This window comes from Leucopleurus acutus (assembly GCF_964270905.1).
Source record: "Leucopleurus acutus genome assembly, chromosome: 1".
NCBI lineage: Eukaryota > Metazoa > Chordata > Mammalia > Artiodactyla > Delphinidae > Leucopleurus > Leucopleurus acutus.
Window position 1 is genome coordinate 133,969,065 of NC_139142.1, and position 25,895 is coordinate 133,994,959.

General features: G+C 52.4%; 2 protein-coding genes across 4 annotated transcripts; one reads left to right on the forward strand and one right to left on the reverse strand.

Annotated features, from left to right (window-relative positions):
• Nucleotides 1-540: 540 nt before the first annotated feature.
• On the forward strand, nucleotides 541-4,532 carry SLC51B (SLC51 subunit beta; the record flags this gene model as incomplete). Its single annotated transcript, XM_082840383.1, has 3 exons — nucleotides 541-637; nucleotides 1,704-1,794; nucleotides 4,343-4,532. 3 exons carry the CDS (start codon nucleotides 541-543, stop codon nucleotides 4,530-4,532), a joined length of 378 nt encoding a protein of 125 aa, XP_082696509.1.
• Nucleotides 4,533-4,597: 65 nt separating this feature from the next.
• On the reverse strand, nucleotides 4,598-18,716 carry RASL12 (RAS like family 12). 3 transcript variants are annotated; one of them, XM_082855407.1, is made up of 6 exons: nucleotides 18,675-18,716; nucleotides 18,194-18,306; nucleotides 16,197-16,253; nucleotides 10,148-10,221; nucleotides 9,235-9,425; nucleotides 4,599-6,576 (listed from the first exon to the last, which is right to left on the reverse strand). In XM_082855407.1, exons 2-6 carry the CDS (start codon nucleotides 18,297-18,299, stop codon nucleotides 6,201-6,203), a joined length of 804 nt encoding a protein of 267 aa, XP_082711533.1. In that variant the 5' UTR covers nucleotides 18,300-18,306; nucleotides 18,675-18,716; the 3' UTR covers nucleotides 4,599-6,200. The 3 variants fall into 3 exon arrangements, with proteins under 3 accessions (XP_082711534.1, XP_082711533.1, XP_082711532.1); XM_082855408.1 differs by lacking the exon at nucleotides 18,675-18,716 and having other exon boundaries at nucleotides 4,598-6,572; nucleotides 18,194-18,572; XM_082855406.1 differs by lacking the exon at nucleotides 18,675-18,716 and having other exon boundaries at nucleotides 18,194-18,572.
• Between the last annotated feature and the right edge of the window lie 7,179 nt (nucleotides 18,717-25,895).

Sequence of the window (25,895 nt, forward strand, 5' to 3'; positions counted from 1 at the left end):
AATTTTCATTCTTGTTATTACCAAAGAGTTTATTTTCATATTCTTGCTAGCCTTTTGGGTTTCCTATTTTGTAAACTGCCTGTTTATATCCTTTACACATTTATTAGGATTCTAGTCTTTTTCTTCTTAATTCGCGAGAATTCTTTGTATATTCTAGATATCAGTTTCTTCTTGGAGAATGGGAGTCCCCTGCAAGAGTCCCACAGCCCATCAGTGGCTCAGTCCTCCTCACTCCCAGGTCTTCCCCACACATGATGAGTTTTCATAAAGATTTGAGTGACTCCCACTTCTATGGTCTCTGCTTCTCCAGGCCCCACCTGTTGCGGGAGTTCCAGCTGTTTTGGTCCTGAGGAGAGCTGGGTTTGGGCAGGGAGGGGAGAGTAAACTGGGGTGGAATAACCAGTTATGCTCTCTGCTTTGTCTCCAGCAGGCTTTGGGGCTTTGCAAAGAGCCAGAACCTAGGAGGCCAGGAGAGCACCTGGGGGCGAAGGGGCCTAAGGAATTTGTTGTCAGAAACATATCCCAACCAGGAGCAGTGGCATGGGCTACAATGAGGAGCTTACTGGAGCCCCACCTGGCACCGAGGTGCCTCAGGAGCTGCTGGAAGAAATGCTTTGGTATTTTCGTGTAGAAGATGGTAAGTGGTGGACACAACACAAAGAGAGGAATCTGGTTGAAGCCCCCTTCATGGTCCCCTCCTCTGCAGCAGACTGCACGTTTCCTCTAAGCCAGGGACTGAGGCTGAGGGGGTCACACTACCCAGAGGGGTCTGGCTAAATTGCACCCTCCTCTTCTCAGGGCTGGCCACTCATTTACTCATCCATCCTGTCATTCACAAATATTTATTAAGTTCCTTCTGTGCACCAGGCACTGTTCTCAGCACTGGGGTTACAGAAGGGAAAAAACAAAAATCTCTGCCCTCATGGAGCATACCTTCTAGTGAAAGAGACAGAAAATCAACAAATGACTAAAATGCATAGTGTGCTGGTGATGCATAATACGGAGAAAAATTAAGTGGAGAAAGGGAATAGCAGGTGTGCTGCAGGGAACATAATGTGGTCAAGGAAGGCCTCCCTAAGAAGGTGGTGTTTGAGTAAAGCTTGCAGGAGGTGAAGGAATTAGCCATGCAGATTATGTGAGGGAAGAACATTCCTGGTAGAGGGAACAGCAAACGCAAAAGCTCTGAAGCTAGATCCTGCCTCACTTGGGTACAGTGTGGACCAATCTTGATTCTCCAAATTCAGATTAGCCACTTCACATATTGTCTGTGGGCAATGTGTTGAATCCAATTTAACTGCCACCCCTTCTTTCTTTCCTCCCTCCCTCCTTCCCTCCCTCCCTCCCTTCCTTCCTTTTCCCCTTGTACTGCACTTGGCTAGCTCCTAGCAAAACTCTGAAGACTGTGAAGTTTATCTTCACCCACACTCCTCCTTGCCCACTAATTGCCCACTATTATTACCAAGCTGCAGTGCTGTCTCCCCCAGGTAGATGAGAGCTTCTTCAGAGCAGAGATCTTATCTCCCTCTCCCCGCCCAACACTGGACTGGGAGTTCCCGCAGGGCAGGGGGCTCATTTTCAGCTTAGAGTCTCTCTACGATACCTGGCCCACAGCACAGGAAGGTTGATGCTGTGAGCTGGTCTGTTAGGGGCCTGAAGGGCACCCAGCCTCTCCTCAAGGTTCTGTCCTGTGTGTCCCTCTCCAGCAACTCCTTGGAATAGTTCCATGTTTGTCCTGGTGGCCGTGGTGGTCGTGATAAGCATTGTCTTCTTGAGAAGGAACATCCAGGCAAACAGGTGAGGAGCTGTTCTGGGGGTGGTCTCTGGAGGGGGGGGGCCCTGCCCTCCCAAAGGAAACCTAGAGAGGAGTCATCTAGGGGCCTTGGCTGTCCACCCTTTGGGACAGCAAAATGCATCCTTTAGGGTCCTTTGAGAACCCAAAGCTGCTGAAAAACTGGCAACTGTCCCTGATGACCACTCCTTGGCCCTGGCCAGCAAACAGGGCGCAGGCTGGTGGTGTATCTCAGAAGTCAGGATCTCTGGCTCTGGAGTCACACAAGCTGGGTTCAAATTCCAGTTCTGCCACTCAGTAGCTGGGCAAGACACTCAATATCTCCAAGCCAGCTTCTTCTTCTATAAATGGCAGTAATAACTGATTCCCTCCTCCTAGGATTGTGGCGAGTGCACAGTGGGGGCTTTTGCAGTTAGGGCTGTTCTTAAAGGGGAAAGCCTTATGCTGCTCCAAGGCCAAATGCAGGGCACGGAAAGAGACCTAAGATCCGTCGGTGCTCCTGGGGTGATTTTGACATCTTTATAACAACAGTACTCCTTAACCCTGGATACACAACCAAATCACCTGAGGAGGAACATTAAAAACACAGAAATCTGTACCTCGCCTTGGAGATTCTGACACAAAGGGTGGGACCTGGGCATTGGCATTTTGTTAAACTCTCTGGATGATTCCAGGGCTAACTTCTGAGAGCTCCTTGAAGGCAGGGACCACATTTGACTCAATTTTGTTTCCCCAAGCAACTGGCACAAAGTCTGGCTCTAGAAGTCATTCAATAAATGCTTGGTTCACTCATTCCCATTCATTCAATAGTTACTATAGCCCTAGTAACTAGCAGTAACTTTGAAACAATCATAATGAGAATCTCTCCCTCAGATCTGTATCATGTTTTACAATTTTAAAGGCACCTTCGCATTCTCTCACTTGATCAAGACAGCCCTGTAAGGTGGGGTTGGCACAAATTACCTATTCCCACTGTACAGAATAAGGTCACTGAGGATCCACGGAAGGGTTGGCCTAACCTCCGTGCTCTTCCTTCTGTGCTATATTTTATGTCATCTATGAATCCTCCTCACAGTTCTGCTGTAAAGCCAGAAAGAAATAACCCAGTGCCCCTTGCTCACATTGCTAACTAGTCGTTATGAACTGCTATGGCCCAGTCATCTTTCATTCCACAGAATAAGCTGAGCACCTGCCCTGCGCTAAGCTCCGCACTGAGAGCGGGGGCGGCAGGGCTGGGCAAGATAGATTCAGCCCTGGTCTTATGGAGTTTACAGTTTGGTGGGGAGATAATTGTAGTTTAGAGTGACAGGTGGCGACTGTGGGACATACAGAGTATTGTGGGAGCACAGAGATGGGATCTGGGGCCTGCGGGGCAAAAAGAGAGAGCGCGAGGGTGGGCTATGGAAGCCTTCCAGACCAAGGGACAGCACACACCAAGCTTGAGGCGGGAGGAGGAGGGCCCGTGAGGCTGCAGTGTGGAGTGTGGGGAGGGCAGGGGGAGGAGGAGGCCAAGAGGCAGCAGAGCCCAGAGTGAACAGGCCCTGGGGGCCATCCTAAGGGGTTCAGGTTCTAGCCCATGGGCATTGGGGAGCCAAAGAAGAGCTCTGCACAGGGACATGAACGGCTTATGTTTTAGCAAGATCAGTCTGGATGCAGGATATAAAAAGACCCAGAGGGTATAGCCTCTAAGAAGGTGACCTTTCCTCTCTCACCCTGTCAGGAAGCATCCCCCTCGACAAGGTCACTTCAGAGACAAGGCAGGTGTCCTCAGAAGCAGCAGACACTGAGATACTCCCCTATGGCCCAAGCAGATTGGGCGGTCGGCTCTAACCACAGCCGGGTCCCTCTACTATGGCCAGGAAACCTAGAGGTGGATACTTTGAGTAGAACCACCTCAGAGGGGAGACATTTGGGAAGGTTATTGGAAGGAAGACTGGATCTTGAATGCCAGGTTAAGGAAGTGGGAGTGGGGAGCCACTGAAGGCGCTTGAGCTGGGGAGTGGTGTGTACGCACAGGGACTTTAGAATCATGATTTGGCGTGTGTAGCCCAGTTTGGAGAAGTGAGCACCTAGCGGCAGGAAGATTAGTTAGGAATTTCCTGATTAGCTTGTCTAGAGATGGGGTGGAGTGAGGGTGGGGATGGGGTGTGGGGTGACAAGGACCTGCACTAAGCAGGACGACAGCCCTGCGATGAGAAAATGTGGTTTGGTGAAAAGAACACGGGACTCAGGGTCAGGAAACTTAAACGCACGTCCCAGGCATGTGCTCCTTTGGCCCTCTGAGCCACATTACATCGCCTGTAAGGGGAGCAATAGTAGTTGAGCTCACAGGTGGCGCTGAGGGTTTGGTAAGGTGACACACAGACAAGTGTAAGATGTTTCTCCGCCAAACACCACGGCACCTTCTCGGCTTCTCCCGCAACTGTTCCCAGAACTGGGCACTGGATTTCTACCTCAAACTCACTAACCCACCTGGGAGACCCAGTCCTGCCCCAAACACTCGGTACCCCAACTCAGGGAACTCACATTCCATAGTGTTTTCTCTCCTCCCAGAAATCAAAAGAGGCTGCCACCAGAAAAACAAACTCCAGAAGTCCTGTACTTGGCCGAGGCCAGAAACGAAGATGACAACAACCTGACCATCCTAAGAGAGACTTTGCTCTCAGAAAAGCCAAAGCTGGCCCAGGTGGAAGTGGACATAAAAGACAGTGATGTGCCGCCAGTCATTCTTCCGGACCCCTGAGAATCTGAGAGCTAGTTAGGGTGCAGGGCAGTGCCCCCGTGGTGTTAGCAGACAGTGAGTGAACTGCAATCAAACTAAAACCCTGTTAGGAAAAAAACGAACAAAACCTTTTTATTAAAATGCTTCTGGATGTGGGCAGTTGGAATTGCATAGTCTGTTCAAATGGCAGTGGTCCACACACAAGCGGCTTGAAACAGAAGTGCAAAATCCAGAGCCAGCCTGTGGGTCAGGAAGCCTGGCCAGGACTCCTCACGTGGCCTTGAGGAGTTCACAGCCTCCCTCTGACCTCGGCTTCTCCGTCTGCAGAAGGTGGCTGAAGCCTGGGCAAGAGCTATTGTTTTCAATCCAAGCTCCTGGAAGGGCTGAGTGAGGAAGGGGCAGGATTCTGGACTCAGAATCCCCTCCCCCTCCCTTCCCCCACCACAGGCCACTCCTCTGCCTGCTGGTCTGCTGAGGGTCTGTGAAAGACTTCCTTTGGGCCAGGGGCCCTGTGGTAAAGAGAGCTAGAAAACTAAGAAACTCCCTGCCTCTGAGACCCTTCTCTTGCTAACCGTGGGATCCCAAAGGAGTGTCGCGATCCCGTGTCTGAGCCACCGTGTTGCAGTATAAGCTGTGGTGGCAACCCCAAATAATTTATGCAAAAATCTGCTTTGTGAACCAAAAATGCTTTAGGTGGTATCTTACAAAAGTGGACTTTGAACACGCAGACCCATTGCCAAGGGTACTAGGTCCTGCCGCACAGACTACAAACAGAAAACTGTGCTTCTCCCTACCGGATGTCTGATACAGCCAGTTGTGGGCTCCCTGGAGTCCTGGGTGATTGTCACTGCAGAGAATGACTTTGTTCTGCAGTTTTGATCAGTAAACTTGAGAAGGCAGGTCCTGAGGGCCTGCGGACAGAGTCCTTGATTTAAGGTTGTAAAATACGGGGGCCCTGCCTCCTGGTGGAAACACACAGGAGGCTCCCTACACTGGCCTACCCGCGGCCTTCTCCCTCTGCCCTCATTGAGAGGCAAAGGACTGGAAATAGGCCTTCCCGGGACACCTTTGCTTCTCACAGGCTGTCCCGTAGGATTATTGCAACTAGATTTTACTTGGATAAACTGTGAGGTGTGTTGCCTGGGGGTTCTGTGAAGTCAGAAGGCAAGGGGAGGGCTAGGCTCTGGCCCTGCAAAACCTGCAGCTGCCCTGCCCTTCCCGTCCACCAGGAGGTGCTGGGACCTCAGGGCAGGATGCTCTCAGGCCCACACTTATGCAGTGCCTCCTGAAGCTGTCCACCCAGAGCTGTCCACCAGGGGCCACATCAGGCCTGGATGTAGATGGAGCAGGAGGGGGTGATGGCGCCACGATGGATGCTGCAAGTTCCTTCCGCTTCAGGCTGACCCCAGGTCTCTGCGTTGTCACAGTGGCTGTTTCCTTCAGGGTGAGGGATGCGGTGGTTACCATGGAAACCAAGGTCTGGAGGGAACAGGAGCAGAATTTCTGCCTGTCCCTATTGCTGCTACAGTGAACTGGGTGTCAGGGACACTGCCTGGTGCTGGAGGAGGGGTCAGCTGTCCACCAGAGGGTGAGGGCTGCTGTTCCACCAGAAGGAAAGCCGGTGGTGAGAAGCCAGCTCCTGCCCTGCAGACTGCCCAGCGCTGAGCCTGGAATCCTGAGCAGGGGCCCTCAGAAGATCTTGAAGCCCTTCAACAGTGTCAGGGTGGGTGCCTTGCGCTTGCTCTGAGCCCGGGATGACTTTACAGTGACCAGCTTGGCCTGGGCCACAGCAGGAATCTCCTTCAGGCTAGCAGTAGAAAGTGTGTTGAAGGCGCAGCTGGCCAGCCCGTGCCGGGCCGTGAGTGGGGCCTGGTAATGCAGGGCCCTCTCCTCGGAGATGAAGAGGGGCCTGGCCAGGGAGTTCTTCTCCATCTCCCGCCGTGCCTCCCGTACTGCCTCGTGGAAGACGTGCTGCACGTGCTCGAAGTCCAGGCAGGCAGAGACCTCGAAAAACAGGCACCCGAACCTGCCCGCCAAGGCCACGCCCTCTGCCTGAGTGACCTGCCTGGCGGGGAAGCAGGGTGAGGCGGGGTCAGGAGCATGCATCCAAGTCAGGCAGGCCCTGGCCTACACCTGGATCCTCACTTACTAGCTCGGTGACCATCTTCATCTCTCTGAGGCTCGGTTTTCTCATCAGTAAAATGGGATAATGAGAGCTGCCTCTCAGGGTTGTTAAGATTAAGACGATTTGTGTCAAGTGCCTAGCACAGTCCCTGCTTAATAAGTGGCGGCTGATGTCACCGAAGCCAGAATTTCAGAACGAGGCCGAGGGGAAGGGAGAAGCTGGCCCAAAGTCCCTGGCTAGACCCTGCCTGTGGCCAGAGGAAGATGGGTATTCCCAGCCCCACATCTTGACTCCCTTGGTCAGGAAATGAGCCACCCTCAGCCCTGGCATGTGGGATCAGCTCTGGGGAAAGGCAGTGGTCTGGTTGGAAGGATGTGAGACCACAGTGTCCACAGAGGCCTGGTGGGCCGAGGTCCTGACTCAGAACGCCTGTGGTCGGCAGAGGTCTCAGGGCTCGTGGCAAGGAGTTTTGTCTGCTTGCCCAGGAGAGAGGCAGGAGAGAGCAAGGGTGACAGCACGAGAGAGGGAGCAGCACCTATTCCCAGCTTCATCCTGTACCACTTCCCATGATGATGGGATCGAGTATTTGTAACTAGGAAGGTCCTGAAAGCCATGGGAATCAGGGTGAGAGAAAAATACTGGCCCTTGGATAGGTCAGATGTCCAGAAGAGGCAGGGGGCAGGCGGGGGGAGGGGTCCCTGAGGGCTGGAGGCCAAGGTTTCAATGGCTAAATCTCACTGCTGAGCTGCCTCACCTGCCATTCCTGAGGACAGTGGCACAGCCTGGGAGCTGAGAGGGGACACCAGGGTGGGTATGGTGGGAAAAGGTTTCTGAGCCAAGGTTAATTTGGCAGGAGCAAAGGCTGGAAGTGGGCTAGCTCAACAGACAGAGGGAATGACTGGGACAAAAGCGTCAGGGACAGAGCACCTGATCCATTCCCCAACCAGGGTTGGTGTCCTGACTGTCAGCTCACAGATTCCTGAGGAACTCCTTTTGAAAGAATACTTGGTATTACGTGCCTTTGTGATGAACTTGAATCTGAAACTTTGTCATTGTGGGGCTTGAATAATGAGCTTTTGGAAACAAGAACCCCATACGTGCATGTGTGTGCGTGAATGGATGAGCCGGGCATATAACATTATTACCCTTTTTCTTATTTTGGCGTAGCCTAGCGAAAATGTTATCAGTGGTTATCACCGCTCTAACCCACATTTTACCCTTTAGCTGCAAGACACTCATGGGAGACATTGACCAATGCTCAGCTAAAAATTACATTGTCTGTGCCCATCAAATCCTGACCTACCAACCTCGGGACGTGACCAAAGAAGGAAATGGGGACAAATCTCATGACTCCTTAGGGAAACGATGCTGCTTTGCTCTTTGCCCCCAAACCACTTTTGGACAATCCCACTGGTAAATATTGGGACCAAAACAGTGGCCTAGTTTTTTTCCTCATATTTAAAACTGGTTTATTCACAATCCAGTCTTCTGATCCCTAATCTAGGCTCTGCGGGATCTGTGATTCCTCAAAGACTACCTTTTGGCTTTAAGATCACACAACTTTGCTCATTCCCTGAGATGGAATTTGTCTGGGTCTGAGGGTCTGCCCACCTTTGAAGGCTCCTACCGTGAGCACCCTTCATCAGACCACACCCCATTTCCCCACTGCCCATCAGCCCTGATCTATATTAAGTGTTCCCTCCTTCCTAACATCAGTCAGTGGGCCTTTGGGGCCTGGGGAAGCGGGAGTGACCAGCCCTGAGAAGGAAGGGACGGGAGGAAGGCTGGTGGGGGGTGCCCTACCTCGCAGGTGGACTGGCCACACAGGACGGATGTGCTGGAGAGGGCCAGTGGGGTCACCCATCGGGTGGAGGCAGCACAGTCTCAAACGCCTCAGGGGCCAGGCGGGCAACTTGGGTGTGTGGGGAGGGTGGAGGTAAGCCACGGGGAGTGTGAGGCCTGTGTTCAGCTGGAGGGGGCATGCCCCACCTCAAAGCATTCCAGTTCCGGCTCTTTTAAAACACTGTGCCAGCCAAGCAAAATACGGCTGCAGCACTCAGTGGTCATCTGTCCTCTGGCCCAGTCTGTGGTCTCTGATTCAACTCCAACTCTTTCTAAGAGAACCTGCCCTCAGCACAGCCAACTGTGGGAATGAGCCTGGGGACCACGCTTGGGTGAGGCGAAAGCTGGTTGGACCAGGGCAGACACCTGACCCAGGTGGCCAATTAGAGCCTCTCTCCCCAGAATTGGAATTGGGCACTGGATGACCAGCCAGCTGTGGGGAGTGGAAACAGAAGGTCATATAGTCTCAGGAAAGCAAGGGTGAGGCTGAGAGAGACCTCAGAGCCTCAGGAGGATGGGAGGAGTGGCCTCTCTTCTGACTTTCAGGGTCCAGCTCCTGTGCAGCCCAGATGCTCTTCCCTTCCTGCCCTTGGCTGCCTGGAAGCCCTGCCCACTGTATCCTTACAACACACCCCCTTCTATCTACATCCAAGGGGATTACTCTTCTTAGCAGCCAAATAATCCCTGAAGATGACACCGCTTTTACGAGAAAGGAGAAGGCGAGCTCTAGGGTGTGGGACAAAATGCCGCACTCACCTGTACTGGGCCATGTCCAGCTTGTTGCCCAGCAGCAGAGCAGGGTAGCTGCGCTGTGTCTCCTTCTCATGCAGAGCGAGCAGCTCCAGGTAGCTGCTGCTGCCCTCGAAGCTCTGGCGGCTGTCGACGCTGTACACCACCAGGAAGGCATGGGCCCAGTTCAGGTAGCGCTCACAGTTCCTGGGGGTGTCCTGGGGCAAAGGAGGGCAGCCTCTGTCAGGGGCAGAGGAGGCCAGGGTACAGGCCTTCACCTGAGCTGTCTCATCCCACTTCCCCGCTCCCTGCATCTCTGTATATTGTTCCCCAGCAGGGCCCTTTTCAAAGGGGCGCTTGAGTGTGGATCTGGCTTGCTGTGAAAGGAGACATTGTTTCTGAGCCTCACTCCCACCACCCAGTCCCAGACTTGGAGACCTCGGCCTCTGGGGCACAGAGCCAAGACTTTGGCATGGCCCCTACAGAGACCTGGCTGTGCCTGGGCACTGCTGGTTTTGGGTCAGGTTCACGGTGCCCCTTTGGCTTCTGAGAAGAACTGGCATCCAGCCTTGGCAGGGGGTGGTGAGGACACAGGGAGATGTATGTACTGGGCGGCGGGGCAAGGTTGGGCCAGGGGAGCCTCTGCGTAAACACGTGTGTGCACCTGTCTCCATGTGTACACAGGCGTCAAGCCCCAGAGCACAGAATCTCAGAGCTGACACCGACAATCATCAGGTCTCCCCAGGCCCTTTCCTATCCCTTCTCATTTGGCACATCAATAGATTCAGGCCCAGAGAGGTCAGCACCTCAATCAGGGACCCATAGCAAATTGGAGCTTAAAAGGTTTACAGATTCCCATCTGAGGTCCACACTCTGGAAGCAGCCTCCCAAGAGGCTGCACTGACTCTCAGCTCTTCATGGGTCATGGGGGTAATGTTACCAGGTCTGCAGTGTCCATGACCCTCAGGTGGACAGGCTGGTGGTCCACGGTCTCCTCAGAGCTGTAGGTATCCTCTGCAACACAGACGGTCAGCCCAGTCAGAGGCAGTGCAGGCCACTCGATGGTAGGCTGGGTCTGAGTCCCAGCTTCCCTTTGCTGGATCCCTGTGCACCCCTGGGGGACTTGCTCTGGGGCTGGCTGAGCCAGGACCACTGGAAAGACCCTGGCTCTCATCCACATGGAGAACACGGGCAGACCCTCCCACCAAGGAGATGCTGCTCCACCTGTCGTGGCCCAGAGCACCCGAGGGCACTCATAGAACATGCCACAGGGTATGGGATTGTGTTCTGGGTCCACCCACCACACCTGCAGGATGGAGTGTGTGTGGCTCACCGGCCCAGTGAGCAGCAGAGGCCTCAGGAGCTGCACTGCCAGCCCCTCCCACCTGAAGCCCAAGCTTCTCCACCCCCTTCTCTCCAACCACAGTACCTGGCCCACAGGAAGACCCCAAGGACAATCAGGACAACCCTCTGGCCGCCGGTGGGGAAGGGACAAGAAAGGAGAAGCACACAACATGATTAAGGCAGGGGCCGGGGGCGGGGGGCGGGGAGGTGGGTCAGACCCTCTTTAGAAGACCCGAGAAGGAGGGGCAGGAGATGGGGGAGGGAAGGACTGGGAGTTTGGGATTAGCAGAGGTGAACGATTATATACAGGATGGATAAACAACAAGGTCCTACTGTATAGCACAGAGAACTATATTCAATATCCTGTAATAAATCATAATGGAAAAGAATATTTTTAAAAATGTCTCTGTGGGCTTCCCTGGTGGTGCAGTGGTTGAGAGTCTGCCTGCCGATGCAGGGGACACGGGTTCGTGCCCGGGTCCAGGAAGATCCCACATGCCGCGGAGCGGCTGGGCCCGTGAGCCATGGCTGCTGAGCCTGTGCTCCACAACGGGAGAGGCACAACAGTGAGAGGCCCGCGTACCGCAAAAAAAAAAAAAAAAAAAAAAAGTCTCTGTGTATAACTGAGTCACTTTGCTGTACAGCAGAAACTGGCACAACGTTGTAAATCAACTATATTTCAATAAAGAAAAAGAGGTCCCAAGAAGGTTTTACAAGTAATCCTTGTCAAAATAATAGCAGAGGAATCTAGGATGGTTGAAAGTTTTAGGTTGGAGATGGGAATCAAACCCAACTTCAGCTACTTTTTAGCTGTGTGCCTTGGTCAAGTCATTTCAGCATTCTGAGACTCTGTTTCCTCATTTTAAAATAGGGATGATGTGATAACACTGGCTAACAGTTTTCAGGTTTTTACTCCGTGCCAGGCGCTGTGCTAAATGCTTGTCCCTGCACCATTCACAGGGCTGCATGAGGACTGGATGGGCCGCTAGGCATGGGGCCTGGCCTTCCACAAATGCCCGGTAAAGGACAGTGGGGACATAGTGCTCCAAAGTTTCCAGGGCAGGTTCACATTCCTAGGTGATTTTTTTTTTTTTACTTTTTATTTTGAAATAATTTTAGACTCATGTAGAAGTTGCAAAATAGTACAGAGAGTTCCTGTGTACTCTTCCCCCCACCTCCCAATGTTAGCACCTTACATAACCATAGTACCATGGTCAAAACCAGGAAATTGACATTGGTACCATACTATGAACTACACCACTGACCTTATTTGGATTTCATGAGTTTTTACAAATTGTTTTCTCTAAGTCCTCATGACCTCAAACCTGAGAAAGTGGCCAGGCCTGCAAAGAAGACCTCGCTGTCACAATCATTCTCCCTACCCCCAACCTTCCCCTGTGCCACTGGCCCACACATGTGAGTGTACTTGGCCCTCACCTTTCCCTGGGGGTGGTGGTGCCCCTGTGCCCCAAGTGACCCCAAAGAAGAACCCTCTGGGCAGAACTGGAGCCCTCTCTGCCTGTTGGTAGCAGCCACTGTGAGAAGCGTAACCCCCAGCCGTGGCGGAATTCTCTCTGAGGGCCATTGGCAGCTAAGCCAGGCCTGGACACACGCCAGGTCCACTAGCAGCCGGCAGGAGTCATAGACAGCTCCCGTCCCCAGCCTGCTGTGGGGACTTGGATAAATAGCCGTTCTTGTTCAAAGACAAAAAGAAAAAAAAAAATCTCATGGAAAATATGCCCCAAATGTTTAACTATATTTGGTGCAAGAGGAGCTGCCCCTGGATACCTATATCTCCTTCAGATTTTTCTTTATTTTCCTGCCAGAGTTGTCTGATGCATGCCTTTTAGGTGCTTCCCAGCTTCTGTGCCCAAACAGGCACCATGCTGTGCCCAGCCCAAGGAAATATATTAGCCCAACCTTGGTCTCCTACAGTCCCTTAAATGCAACAGCCTTTTGAGGTTGCTGTTAGCTCTTCCATAGAGAGATGACAGGAAGGTGAGGCCCAGAAAAGAAGAGAACTCTCCCACAGCCACACAGCACCCTATCAGAAGGAACTTGAAATTGGGGCTCTACAGCGGGACCCCCTCACTCCCTCTGCTCAGTGGACAAGCCAATTCTCCAGCTCTATCTGTGCAGAATACAGGGAAAGAGCAGAAGCTCCCCGTCCAGCTGAGGCCGTGGAACATGCATGGGCAAAGTGGAGAAGGCTCAGAGGTCATGAAATCATCTTATCCAGCTCCCTCCCCCTTTGCAAGTGAGGTGACTCCAGGGGCTGGGGGTGCAGTGGGGGCTCCTTTCCAAGTCACAGTAATGTCCTGCCTCCCCATCACAAAGTCCCTGCCCTCTGGTCATTCTAGAGTCCTTTACTAAATACGGGTTTCATAACTGCTAGTTCTAAATAACATTCTTAGGACTTAAATGCTGAGAAAAGATCCCTTTCCCGAAGTATTTTTCTCTCATTTACAGCAATAATTTTTAAAATGTCACTAAAGGAGCTCTGGTCAGAGTGTGTATGGGATGATGCTTCAGAAATGGTGCCTGTACCCTTGTTGGAGCAGGATGAGGAGAAGAGCGGTGAGAAGCTTGTCATTCTGCCCTGGGCAAACCAGGTGAGATGCCCCCAATCCCTCTGTGAGAGGAGGGTGTCCTCCTGGATACCCCTGCTCGCTTCCTGGAGTGCTCAGCACAGGTGAAGCCCTTTCACAGGCACTGACTCTCTTGGCTCCTACCAACTCTAACAGTCACAACCTATAACAAGGCACAGCTCACACACAGAGCACAGTCTATTAGTCCTATCTTCCAGATGGGGAAACCAAGGCTCAGAGAGCCCAGTGCCACACAGACTTCTGACTTCAGGTCCTCGACAGCATGAGGCCACCCTTAGTGGAGGGCAACTGGAGTGGTGTCTCATCTTCCTTTGTACCTGAGGTTCTCCATGATCTTAGGCAAACCACTGAGCCCTCTCTGCCTCAGTTTCTTTACCTGTAAAATGGGGATAATAATAGGAGCTCTTCTTTAAAGGGTAATCCTAAAACTAAAATTCAAATCCCATGTTTAACAGCATCTGTGTTGTGCCTAGCACTGCACTCCAAGCTGGAGATAGGAATGAACATCACAGGTGTCCACCCTCATGAGGCCCCTTTGAGCTCAAGCTCTTGGAAGGTGTTTGAAAAGGGGGGAAAGGGTGAGGCTTCCCTGGTGGCGCAGTGGTTGAGAGTCTGCCTGCTGATGCAGGGGACACGGGTTCGTGCCCCGGTCCGGGAAGATCCCACATGCCGCGGAGCGGCTGAGCCCATGAGCCATGGCCGCTGAGCCTGCGCGTCCGGAGCCTGTGCTCCGCAATGGCAGAGGCCACAACCGTGAGAGGCCCGCGTACAGAAAAAAAGAAAAGGGGAAAGGGTGGTTTTACATCTCCACATGGCTAACTCTTCCTTGGATGCTCAGACCTTTCTCCACAGAAGGAAAGGCTCTGGTCCGAGAGTTCCCCCCTGTTGCTGGAACCAGCCATGGGATAGTGGTGGGAATGTTCAGACAGTGGACAGGACCCCCAAGGAGCAGCACTGGCCTCCCAGAATGGCCGACAGGAGAGCGTCTAGCCATCTCTCCAGCTCAGAAGCTCTCAGGGTGTGGTACGAGACAAAAGGCTGAGGTGACTAACCACTGTGGAGCTGCCACACCCCCACCTCAGACCGTCTGACCACGCATTCCCCTACCAGTTCAGAACTCCAAAATTGCTCAACCAGGAAGCTCAAACCACCACTGTAATAGGCACCTCTGGTGGGACCCTGCCTGAAGGGTATGGATGGGGGACAGGAAGAAGAGAGACTGGAGATAGGTTGCCAAATAAAATACAAGATAACCAGTTAAATTTGAATTTCAGATAAACAGCTAATACTTTTTAGTATAAGTATGTTCCATGCAATATTTGAGGTAGGCAGAATTTGTCTTTTGAGCCACTGTCCTTGAGAATCTCCGTTTTCCCTTCCCAGACATCCCTGCTGTGTGCCTTCCCTTCCCACCCACTCCCCCACCCCGCCCATCTGACTTCGTGCTCCTGTGTCTCACTCCCCTGGGCACTGACCTCTGCTAATCGATGGGCTCCTCTCAGACCTGCTGGTGACCCTGGCCCACAAAGCTCCTTGGGCCTGCTTCCTCCGCTGTAGCCGAGGGGCTGTGTCAAAGCACAGGCGGTCACACCAAACTTTGAGGAACAAACCCCTTAAGGACTGTCCGCGAGTTGCCTGCCCTGCATTCCTGACTTAGCCAGGGGACCCCCTCTGCTTCCTCTGCTTGACTCCTGGGGTTCTGTGTAAGATCTCCGTGGAAGAGGGGATTCTGCTACGTAAGGAATACATTCTAAAAACCACTGGACCAAGTAGCCTTGACATCCCTTCCTGCTCTGACACTGGGATTCAACATCCCAGCCTGGACTGAGGGGCTGAGGGGCACCAGTGGGCTGAGGAGCCCTTTCCTTCAGGCGTGAAGGGCGCAATCCATCAGAGGTCTGCTGCCGGTGGTGCTGCACTGTGGAGGTTTCATTTGTGGGACCCCAGGGTCCTCCCGGAGCCCTGGGTTTCCTCAGAGGGCCTTCAGGGGTTCCACAAATGCCTTATTCAATTCTTATGAAGGGGGAAGATAATCTAAGACTGTAACCTCTGTTTCCAAAGAGCAAAGAGCATCCAGACACCCCATTTTTCTCAGTGGAAAGTTTACCATAAAGAAATGCTATAAATGTGAGCTTTAAGTTACAGTTATATTAATAAAATTCTGCTTTTACGTATTTAGATATTGGGCTTCCATGTAAGAGGTTATTTGAGGAAAAGGTCCTGCTGCTAAAATTAATTTTCAGAAACAGTGATCTAATTAACTTGGGCGAATCTCAGCCACCACAGATGGGAAGCCATTTGAGGAGAAAGAAGGAAGGAGAAGTGAATATGCATTCAATGTCTCTGTGGGTCAAGTATTACGCTACATCTTTTACATGTGTTATTTCATTAATCCTCACAGTAATTCTCTGAGATAGGTATTTTTATGCCCATTTCACAGATGAGGAAACAGAAGCTCAGAGAGCTTAGGTGACTGCTTCAAAAGTGCACAGCCAATAAGTGACAAAGCCAGGATTCAAACTCAGCTCTGACACCAGGGCATCCCTTTTTCCAAAACACCATCATGATACAGCTACCAAACAAGACTAGTTTTCTTGTGTGGTTAAAAAACTGGTTTAGAAGCCATTATTACTAGGGAATTTCCCAAATGTCTTGTCCAGCTTTTGTGGAAAAGTACACTGAATAACCATCTGGAAGAAAAACACTTAATGGATGTGCATATTCTGCAATGCTCCATTTTTTTTTTTTTTAAGTTTCATCATACTTCATATTTTAGGGCAAAGCAACTTCTCTCAGTTCTCTTAATTGGGCTAACCCCCAAGTTGTCTGGGGTGAGCTGAGGAAGGGTACATTTTTGGAACTTAAAACATTTTGTCACATGGGCTGAGTCACATGGGCTGAGTCATCAGCTGGCTCCTCCCCTCGGCCCCCAGATGTGTGGTCCTGGTCAGGCCTGGGCCCACCACGGCATATGTGTGTTTGCAGGGGAGATCCAAGTGGGCACGGCAGGAGGGACAGGGGGGAGTGGGCCCTTACCCAAGTTGGGGTCATATTCGCTGATGAACCTCCTGGTCAGAAACTTCACCGTCAGGGCTGCAAGAAGGAGAAAGAAGTTGGCTCAGTCTCCCCATCGTGTCTGGCTGCTGGGCCCTGGAGCCTGCCCCTCTCATTTTAGGGAGGACTTATCTAGCCTCTGTGACCCCTCTGCTCTCTGGAGAGCGGGGGAACTGGTTTGAGAGGCTCAGAGGAAACCAGAAATATGGGGAACCATGTCCTTCCCAGTTGCATTCTGGGATGTTTTATTTTGGAGGGGGATGGCGGCGAGAAAACAAATGAGAGGCAAGCCTAAGGGGCGTTTGTGAAGACCCTAACTAAGGGGTCTGGACCCAGGCAAGCAGTTACCTTAGGGCCAACTTGCTGAGACTCTAAGTGAAGAGAGACCTCCCCCACCCTTGACAAGGCACAAAGACTCTGAAGTGTGGAGGCATTTATCCCAGCTTTGGCTACAAGCCAAAGAGAGAGTAAGAGCTGAGTTATCAGTGGGTGATCTCTGGGAGGGATATGAACCCCCGAATCCCCAGTAAACACACTCTAGTCCTCAGTCCTCGAGTCTTGGCTCTAAGGCCTCCACACTCATCATGGGAGGGTCACAGAACATAAAACCTGGGGAAGTTCTCCCCAGGTGGAATGCATTAACAAGATTGATTTTGTTCAGAATTTAACCACATAAAGCTGAGGGCCAGCCCACTACTATACTGAACTCTTAAAAAGTAATGCAGTATTTTAAAGAAAATCCTTAAAATTCTTTCCCAGGATTCAGTTTGCAAACTAATACCCAGGGAATACGTATTTTAAAATTTAAATTCTTTCATTCATGTAGTCACTGGCTAAACTGTACCAGTGACAGAGCCACAGATAACAATTTGATTTTCAAAGGGAAGAGGGTAAATCTTTTCTCTAGGAAAGCATGATCCACAGTCCCATCTCTGAGCCAGGGCGCTGGCTTCAAAAGTGGAGAGTAGGCGCCCGGTGAGTCTCACAGCTGAGTCCATGATGGCCATTCACTAATGGCTGCAGCTGGAAAACAGCCAGTGGAGAAGCCCCCTCTGCCTTCCCCCCTTCAGCTGCCTGGGACTGGGAATGGTGGGGAGAGCGGTGAACCCTTTTTCTGGATCTTTGCCTATGGTGACACCCCCCCACCCCCACCCCCTGGGCTCCAGCTGGGCTCCAGCTGGGCTCCAGCTGCCAAAGGTGGTGAAGGCAGAGTTCAGTGGATAGAAATGGCCTGAGTGTAAATCCAAGCGCTTTGTTCATTAAGGACAGGTCGGAGGCACCTGAGACCATAGTCCAATGTGTTTCCGTAAAGTCAAGAGAGGGGTTTGACTTGAAACAAATACATTTGATAAGAATTCACACTTTGTTCCAGAATCCCAGAGAATTGGGGTGGGGAGTGGGTAGCGGCCTCTCCCTGGGAAATCCCCAAAGCCAGCGACTCTTACCACCTCCCTTCAGGGGCCTGGGGCCCCTTCTCCCCTGGCCTAAATCAAGGAGCAGCAAGGCTGCGACTGAGCTCCGTAGGGGCCCTGGGCTGGGGATCAGTGCCTAACAGGTCCCTTTGGTGCCAGTCACCAGGGTTGACTGCTGGCCAGGAAGAGGAGATGGAGGGCGGTGAACGGCAAGGGGGAGACCAGCAGAGGACTGGGAGACACAGAGACAGAGGGGAGACAGCTGGGGTCACAGACAAGGAGGACACAGACACAGTAGGGAGACACAGAGGGAAAGACAGGCCAGGAAGAGAAGACAGCTGAGAGCTGGAGGAGCTGAAAACAAGCTGAGGGAGAACCAAGCAAGAGAAGCTGAGGCAAAGAAGGTATATACCATCACGGCGTCTCATCCAACCCACCTGGGCGCAAGAAGCCCCGAAAGCCAGTGGAAGAGCCTGCCCGCAAGCCCACAGCGCCCCGTTCCCTCCACCGCTCCCTGTCTCTCGCGTCCCCGCCTGACCCCTTCCCTCCCGCCCGCACCCCACTCACCGGACTTGCCCACCCCGCGGCGCCCCAGGATGGCCAAGTTGACCTCGAGAGGTGCGCTCTGCTGCTGCCCGCTGCCCGCGCGGGGTTTCCCGAACACCGAGGACATGGCGACGCTGCGGAGAGGGAGACGGGTGCTGGCCTAAGGGCCCCGAGCAGCGTGCCTGCCCGTAGGGGCCCTTGGGAGGGAGTGGCGGCCTCTCTGGCACTCGCGGCCCCGGCGGCGTCGGCCTCCCGGGCCCCGCGCCTAGCAGGCAGCCTTCCCGCGGCCAGGCCCGACCGTGCGGGGAGGAGGGGCCGGGGGAGCCCGGTGGGCGGGGCCGCCCGAGCGCCGCCAAACTCCTTCTAAGGGCTGCGGAGACCCCTGCGAGCGGAAAGGATCTCCGGCCGGCCGCGCCCCCCAGGGCCTTGCTGGACCTCGAAGGCCGGGCGGCGCTGTCACCCTTCGGAGCGACCCCAAGACCCGGCGGGAAAGGACAAGTACCGGAGAGAGGGAGGCCAGGGATAGGGGCACTGAGGGGAGGGATGTTTCCAGCCTTGTCTGAACCTCCACTCAGTCACTTCCCATCAGCAAGAAGATCCACCCCTCCTTTTGTTTTACCCAGCTGGCCCCGCCTCCTCCTCCGGGAAGCCTGCCGGGTTCAACTCCGAGCCTGGTCCTTTCTCTGGATCACAAGCCAGCTCCGCCTTGGCACACAACTTCCCCGACCACATTACTCTGACCTTCGATGTGGGGACTCTCAGGCATCACTACAGAACCCGTAAAGAATCCTAGCTTCTGGGAACGGGGTGGGGGGCTGGGGGGGAGCTGGGGGGAGACGACTTTACTAAGATTTCATGGCTAATCTGGGTCCAGCTTCAAGAAACCAAACCCATTCTGGATTACTGTTTTCTCCCTGATTGGGAGCTAATGAGTCCCATGTGTTTGTGGCCTAGTGTGTAAATGGGGCATTTTATTCTAAAACCTGGCACTCCCTCTTGCCTATGATTCTGGGATTAGTGGATGAGCCTGGCAGGGTCACCTGTCATTCCCCTTGAAACCCGGGGTAAATCTGGTCATGCTGGAAACAGGGCAAAGGGCTGACATGAGGAATCTGGACATTTAGGATTTAGTGCCAGCTCTTTCACTGGGTGACCTTAGGCAAGTCATCTCACCTCTTTGGGCTTTGGTGTCCCCATCTATAATACTAAAGGAAGGGGAAAATAAATCCAATTCAAGCCTAATGGAGAGTGACAAAATAAACCCTGGGTTCTATGTCTGAGTACTTTCTAGAACCCTGTGGAACCCTTCTAGAACCCTTCTAGAACCCTTCTCTTTTGGAATACACTCCAGGCTTGAGTGGAGAAAGATATGGGAGTCTCAGAGACTTCTCACTGCAGCCCTTCCCCTTCCAACCCCAAACCCCTATCCTCCCATAGCTAATCTACCCACCCATGTGCAAAAGAAACCAGGAAAACCCAGGTCAGCAGGCGGAGGGTCTGAAGTCAGAGCATGATGGTAATAACTTCTCCTCAACCAAGAGAGAAAATTATTTTCCAGGACAGGACATGAATACCGACTCAGCCTAATAGTGTTTCTGGGAGATCATGGTAAACCAGCTGTTTTATTAAGACTCTAAGGTGTTCGGAAGAATGTGTTTAGATTACACCCACAGGCCAGAATCGCTCACAGAGCTAATGGCCAAGGGTTTTCCTTTGAGTTGTAGAAGGAGAAAAAGTGGGAGCCAAGTTCTAGCCACATCCCTGGGCTGGCCCTAGTCCTGGGAGGACAGACTGGTTCTGGGTGGGGCTATGGGGAGACTCAGTCTCACTGGAGGACTGCTGGAGAGAGGGCAGGCTGTGGACCCCCAGAGGCCCAACTGGGAGTAAACCTGGGCTCTGCATCTTCCCTACTTATGTGATTCTGGGGGAGTTACGTTCCTTATCTTTAAGACTCAGACCAACCAGTAGATGGGAGCTGCAAGGAGGCAGGTTCTAGCTCAGTGTGAGCGTGAACTCTAATCACCTGAGCTGCCCATAGTTAGAAGGGACTACTGTTTTTGGAAGTGAGCCCCCTGGCTCTGAAGGTAATCAAGGGGGTGACACTAAAAGGTGTTGTAAGGAGACACCACAATGATTTGCAAGATGGGATGAGATGACCTTAACTCACTTCTATTTAAAAGATTTGAATTCTTTGCCAGCTGGTTACTCAGGCCCTCAGCTGTGACCGCTAAGTGCCCAAAGTCTGCCCCTCCTACGAGGCTTGGGAGGAAAACAGTGCCCATCTCACAGTTGCAACCACTCCCATTCCCCATCCTCAGCCTCCTCATCTGTGGGCTGCTTGTCCAGCACTCAGAAGTGCCCTTTGTGGACCAGAAAGGCTCTTGGAATCAGTCACTTACTGCCAGACTGTGGAATAAGCTACTTTGTCCATCTGGGCCTCAGTTCCTCATTTTATTACTCCCTGTACATTTTTTCTCACACATCACTGTGTTCTCAACCACTACCAACAGTTCCAAAATCTATCCAAAAACACAGTCAAAGGACTTCCCTGGTGGTCCAGTGGTTGAGATCCTGTGCTTCCACTGCGGGGGCACGGGTTCAATCCCTGTTCTGGGAACTAGGGTCCCACATACTGCGTGGCGAGTCCAAAACAAACAAAACAAACAAACAAACAAATACAGTCAAATAATTATGGAAATTTGATATAGGAAATTTGAAGTGCTGAGTCAGACCTAAAAGATTAAAATATAAAAATTTCAACATTTCCACCTATGTCATTCCCTGGGGGGTACAATTTATTGAAAGGAATAGTCATTGTTTTTATACACAAATACCATCACCAAATTATTGACCTGTCTTGGGGATATTTTAAAAATCTATGAATAATGTTGAGTTGAAAGGACTCTGATTTAAAGGATTTAAAATACACGTGTTTCGAATTCCTACCAATGAGAAATCATCATTGACTCTCAGGTGCCCTTCTTGGTCTATTTTTCAAAGACCCCAAACTCATTCAGAATTCCCAGAGCTGCAATATAATTAAATATCTATTAGACTAAGCCAATATGATAATAATCTCCTTGAATTATTCACAATGCTTAATGCACTTCTCTGTTTTTGTTTTTTGGGGTGGTTTTTTTGCGGTATGCGGGCCTCTCACTGTTGTGGCCTCTCCCGTTGCAGAGCACAGGCTCTGGACATGCAGGCTCAGCGGCCATGGCTCACGGGCCCAGCCGCTCCATGGCATGTGGGATCTTCCTGGACCGGGGCACGAACCCGTGTCCCCTGCATCGGCAGGCGGACTCTCAACCACTGCGCCACCAGGGAAGCCCCACTTCTCTGTTTTTTATTCATCCGTTCCTTATTATCATCCTAAGAGGTAGTTATCACACCCATTTCATAGTGGAAGAGTTACAGAGACACCTCGTCTTTAAAATAGGGATGATATTAAGTATTAGATGAGATAACATGAAAATATTTCACCTAGAGGTTGGCCCATAGTCCAAAACAGCAAATGATAGTTCCCTGCACTCCCCTGGACACGAATAGCTCACACTTCTCACCCAACTGCCAAGAAGCCACAACCGTTTAGTGACCAGGAATTTGGGCACTTTGGGTCAAGAGAGAGGTTATTCTGCTAGGGTCAGTATCCCAACCCTCCTTATCACCACCTCCCCACATTTGAGGCTCTTATAAGGGGCCCTGGGGCCCTCGAACTGCAGAGGATGTGGCCCCTCACCCAGCAGTGGGCTTGCAGCAGGTGCTCAATAGGTGGCTCTGGAGTGAGTGGGGCACATACAGGTCTAGACAGGTAGGACTAGATCCTGCCCTTGCCACCCACCCCTACTCCCACCCCCAGAAGCCATTCCACATAAAGCTAACCTTTTGGGACCCCTTTGTGATGTCACTGCATTCCCTGGAGGCACAATATGTCAACCACTTTGGTGATTTTTCAATTATAAATTCAGATGTCAAAACTGAACAGAACCTTAGAAGTCAGATCCAAGCTCCACTTTACAGATGAAGAACTGAGGCCTGGGGATTTCCCTGGTGGTCCAGTGGTTAAGACTCCGCACTCTCAATGCAGGGGCCACAGGTTTGATCCCTGGTTGGAGAACTAAGATCCCGCATGCTGCATGCCATGGCCAAAAAAAAAAGAACTGAGGCCTGGACAGGTTGGGTAGCCTTGCAAGCCAGTGGTAGTACCAGCATCAAAGCCCAGCAGGAATCCTGCCTCCTAGTCCAGTGCTCTTCTTCAGGTCCAGGCAAGCTCATCACTACCCTGTGTGCAGAAATACCACCATGGGTGGCAAAGGCCAGGGGTCACCCATCAGGCAGGAGGGCCAGGAGGTCACAGTTGGAGGGAACTTCAGTCTCATATGGTTCAACACCTTCATTTATAGTGGAGGGTCCTCCACCAGATTGCAGGCTCTCCTGGGTCAGGGGTTGTGTCTCCTCCATCAGACTGGGGATTCCTACTTAGGTTAGGGCTCAGAAGTCCACCAGATCTTAGGTTAGGGCTCAGTCCCACCAGATCTGTGCATGCGTGTGTCTTGGGGGGAGGGAAGTTCCCCTGCTCCCTTCCCAATCACTGCAGATAGAGAGACGTACAAGGTGGGGCGTGTGCTCTAGAAAGGCTCAGGGTCTAACACAGAGCCCCTTTCCTTGCCTCCACCCTCAAACTTGCTAAGTAGAGAGGGAGGTTGGTGCGGGGTCGGGCAGAGCCTGGGAACTCCGTGGGCTGCCCACAGCCATGACAGTTTCCTTGTCCTCTCCAAGTCCCAGAGGGACATTTGTTGTCCGGGTGGAGGAAACTCTCACCAGCTGCAGAAAACACCCCACTGGGGCCTTGGGCACAGGGCCAGAGTGCTGATCCTGGACTCAGCCTCAGAGTCATGACCCCCCACCTTGGTTGACCCCCTCCGCACTTCCTGGCTGCTGAGGGTGGGAGCCGGGTGTGTGCACTAGCCCTCCAACCCACTGAAATCAGGGATGGACTTGTGAAAAACTGGGACTGGGAGGGAACTTCCGCCAGTAGGGGGTTCGTGCTCCTTCCCACTCCTGCTCTCAGGAGAGGTGCAGGGAGTGGTTCTGTCTGTCTACCAGTTACTAGGTGCCAGGAACAGGCCATCTGGGGAGGGAACTGTGGCCCCCTGGGGGTCAGCCCCTTCCCCACCCGCCCCTTCGTTTGAGCCTGGCAGGAGGCAGCTGCTTCCCTTCCTGAAGAAAAGGCTGATGCAGGTGAGGAGAGGCAGCTGGGCTGGGGCCTGGGGTCAAGTGGACAGGGTTCAATCCATCCCACATCTTCATTCATAACCAAGGCAAAGCCCATTCCATGTCTAGGCATCCCTTTCCTCATCTGTGAAATGAGAACAGTCAGACACTCTCCCTATCCTTGAGACCACTAGCAAGGACAGAGTCAGGACTGGGCACGGCAGAGCCCACTTTCCTCCAAGGAGGGGCTGTCATGCTTTCAGCCAACGTCTAGCCTCAGGGAAGGAGAAAAGCTGGCAGAGGGCCTGGGATAGTATCCGTGGGGACTCCTGCCCACCCCCTCTATCTCTTCCTCCTCTTCCTGTCTGGTCTCTGGGGCAGAGTCTTGCATATTTCTGGCTGCTGCCTCCAGGCTTCTGGCTTCCCAGGCTCACGCAAGTGGTCCCCACATCCCAGCCCTGCTCTAATGGGGTGAACTGGGTGGGAGTCCCCGGCAAGAAAGGCACACTTGTGTTGGGTCTGCAGATTCATACTTGAGGATCTGTGCATTCATGTGTCTTGGGGGGAGGGAAGTTCCCCTGCTCCCTTCCCAAGTACAGCTTTATCGCTGTGAGCCACTGAGCTACCCCAGCCCTCCTGAAGAAGACCTGCTGCTGAACATCTCCTGAAAGGCAGATACATCCTACACAGGGCTGGGCCTCAGTTAACCCACCTGTAGAACAAGGTAGCAGGAGAAGATAATCACCAAGCTCCCTTCCGGCTGACATTTTGGAACCCGGAGTCTTAGGTGGTCACCCAGGAAAGTTCTGGGCAAGGTGGGCAGCAGGAGGCCTGGGGCTGTCTGCTTCCAGACCCTGGGCAATTCCCTGTCTGAACCTCTACTGTAAGTGAAGGGGGTGAACCATAGGAGACTGAAATTCCTTCCAACTGTGACTTCCTGGCACAAAGTGACTGCCCAGCATTTGTAGCACAGGGAGGAAGCAGAGCACAACGGTTAGAGACGCAGGCTCTGGGGTCAGACTGGCTGCACTCCAGTCCTAGCTTTGCTGCTCTCTGGCCATGTCATCTCGGGCATGTGAGTGAACCTCTTGGTGACTCAGTCTCCTCATCTGTGAATTTAATAATATCTGACTCATGCATGCTGTAAGCAATAAATGGATAATATCTATCAAACGAGGGGAAATAATAGTTATTTCTCACCTGATTGCTGCGAGGATTATAGACGTTCAAGTGCTCACAAAATGCCTGACAGTGCAATTTAAGTGTTGAATATTATTTCAAGAAGCCTGTCTCCTTTCCATCCACAGACATATAGTCCCCTCAGCAGCCCCACTTTCCTTTTCCCAATATCTGAGCTATACAGCAATGGGCGAGTGGGGAGTAGCAAGAGGGGAACAGACACCAGCTTCCCACACCCATCCCGAGTCAGGGAATACTTCCACATTCAGGGACTTACTGAACATTCACCTGTTACCCACGCATTTTTACAGAGAAGGAAATCGAGGCTCAAAAAGAGATTGGTCTAAGGGCTTCCACGGTGGCGCAGTGGTTAAGAATCCGCCTGCCAGTGCAGGAGACGCGGGTTCAAGCCCTGGTCCGGGGAGGTCCCACATGCTGCGGAGCAACTAAGCCCGTGTGCCACAACTACTGAGCCTGCAGTCTAGAGCCCACGAGCCACAACTACTGAAGCCCGTGTGCCTAGAGCCCGTGCTCTGCAACAAGAGAAGACACCGCAATGAGAAGCCCGCGCACCGCAACAAAGAGTAGCCCCCCGCTCGCCGCAACTAGAGAAAAGCCCGTGCGCAACAACGAAGACCCAACGCAGCCACAAATTAATAAAATTAAATAACTATTAAAAAAAAAAAGAGATTGGTCTAGCCCAGAGTCGGGGCAGAGGCCCAAGCCAAAAGAAAACTTACTCTGGACCCCAGCCTGGCCCACTCTACGTGTTCCACCTCTGCCTCTCCCTCCGGCACCCGAGTACCCCTGCCCCACCAACCGAAGGCATGAGCTAGGTATTCATCCCGTCCTTGCTCTTTCCCAGCTGAATGACCTTGAACAAGTCATGTAAATTCTCTGAGCCTCATTCCAAACACTGTACAGACACTGTCGAAATACCGTGAAACAGGTGTTATTATTGGCCCCATTTCGAAGAAACAGAGGGTCAGAGTTAGGGTACCTGCACGAGGGCTTACAGCTGCTTTAGTGCAGGTTAAATGGGATATTTTGTAAACTGCCCTCATAGTGCCCTGAATGCACTAGGTGCCCGGTATATGGTCACCATTATTACTATTTTTCTTACGGAAGTGAGTGACCCGGCAGGTCTCCAGATGCCCTCCGGGCCCTCGGCCATCCAGCCCGCTGGCCACCACATCACATGAGCCGTACTATCTTTAGCCAGGAAGATATTTATATGCCCCGGGTAAGTTTTTGCTGGTACGGGGGAGCCCCGGAGTCGGTGACCGCTGCATCCAGGTCCCCGGAAGCGGCCTCCGTGCCTGGGCCTGCC

Excerpts from the sequence above, each read along its gene's own strand:
- RASL12 (XM_082855407.1), bottom strand. The coding sequence starts at position 18,299 with ATGTCCTCGGTGTTCGGGAAACCCCGCGCGGGCAGCGGGCAGCAGCAG. Across the intron at positions 16,254-18,193 it reads CCGCGGGGTGGGCAAGTCCG|CCCTGACGGTGAAGTTTCTG; the intron begins GTGAGTGGGGTG and ends TCCTTCTTGCAG. Across the intron at positions 9,426-10,147 it reads TCATGGACACTGCAGACCTG|GACACCCCCAGGAACTGTGA; the intron begins GTAACATTACCC and ends CCTTTGCCCCAG.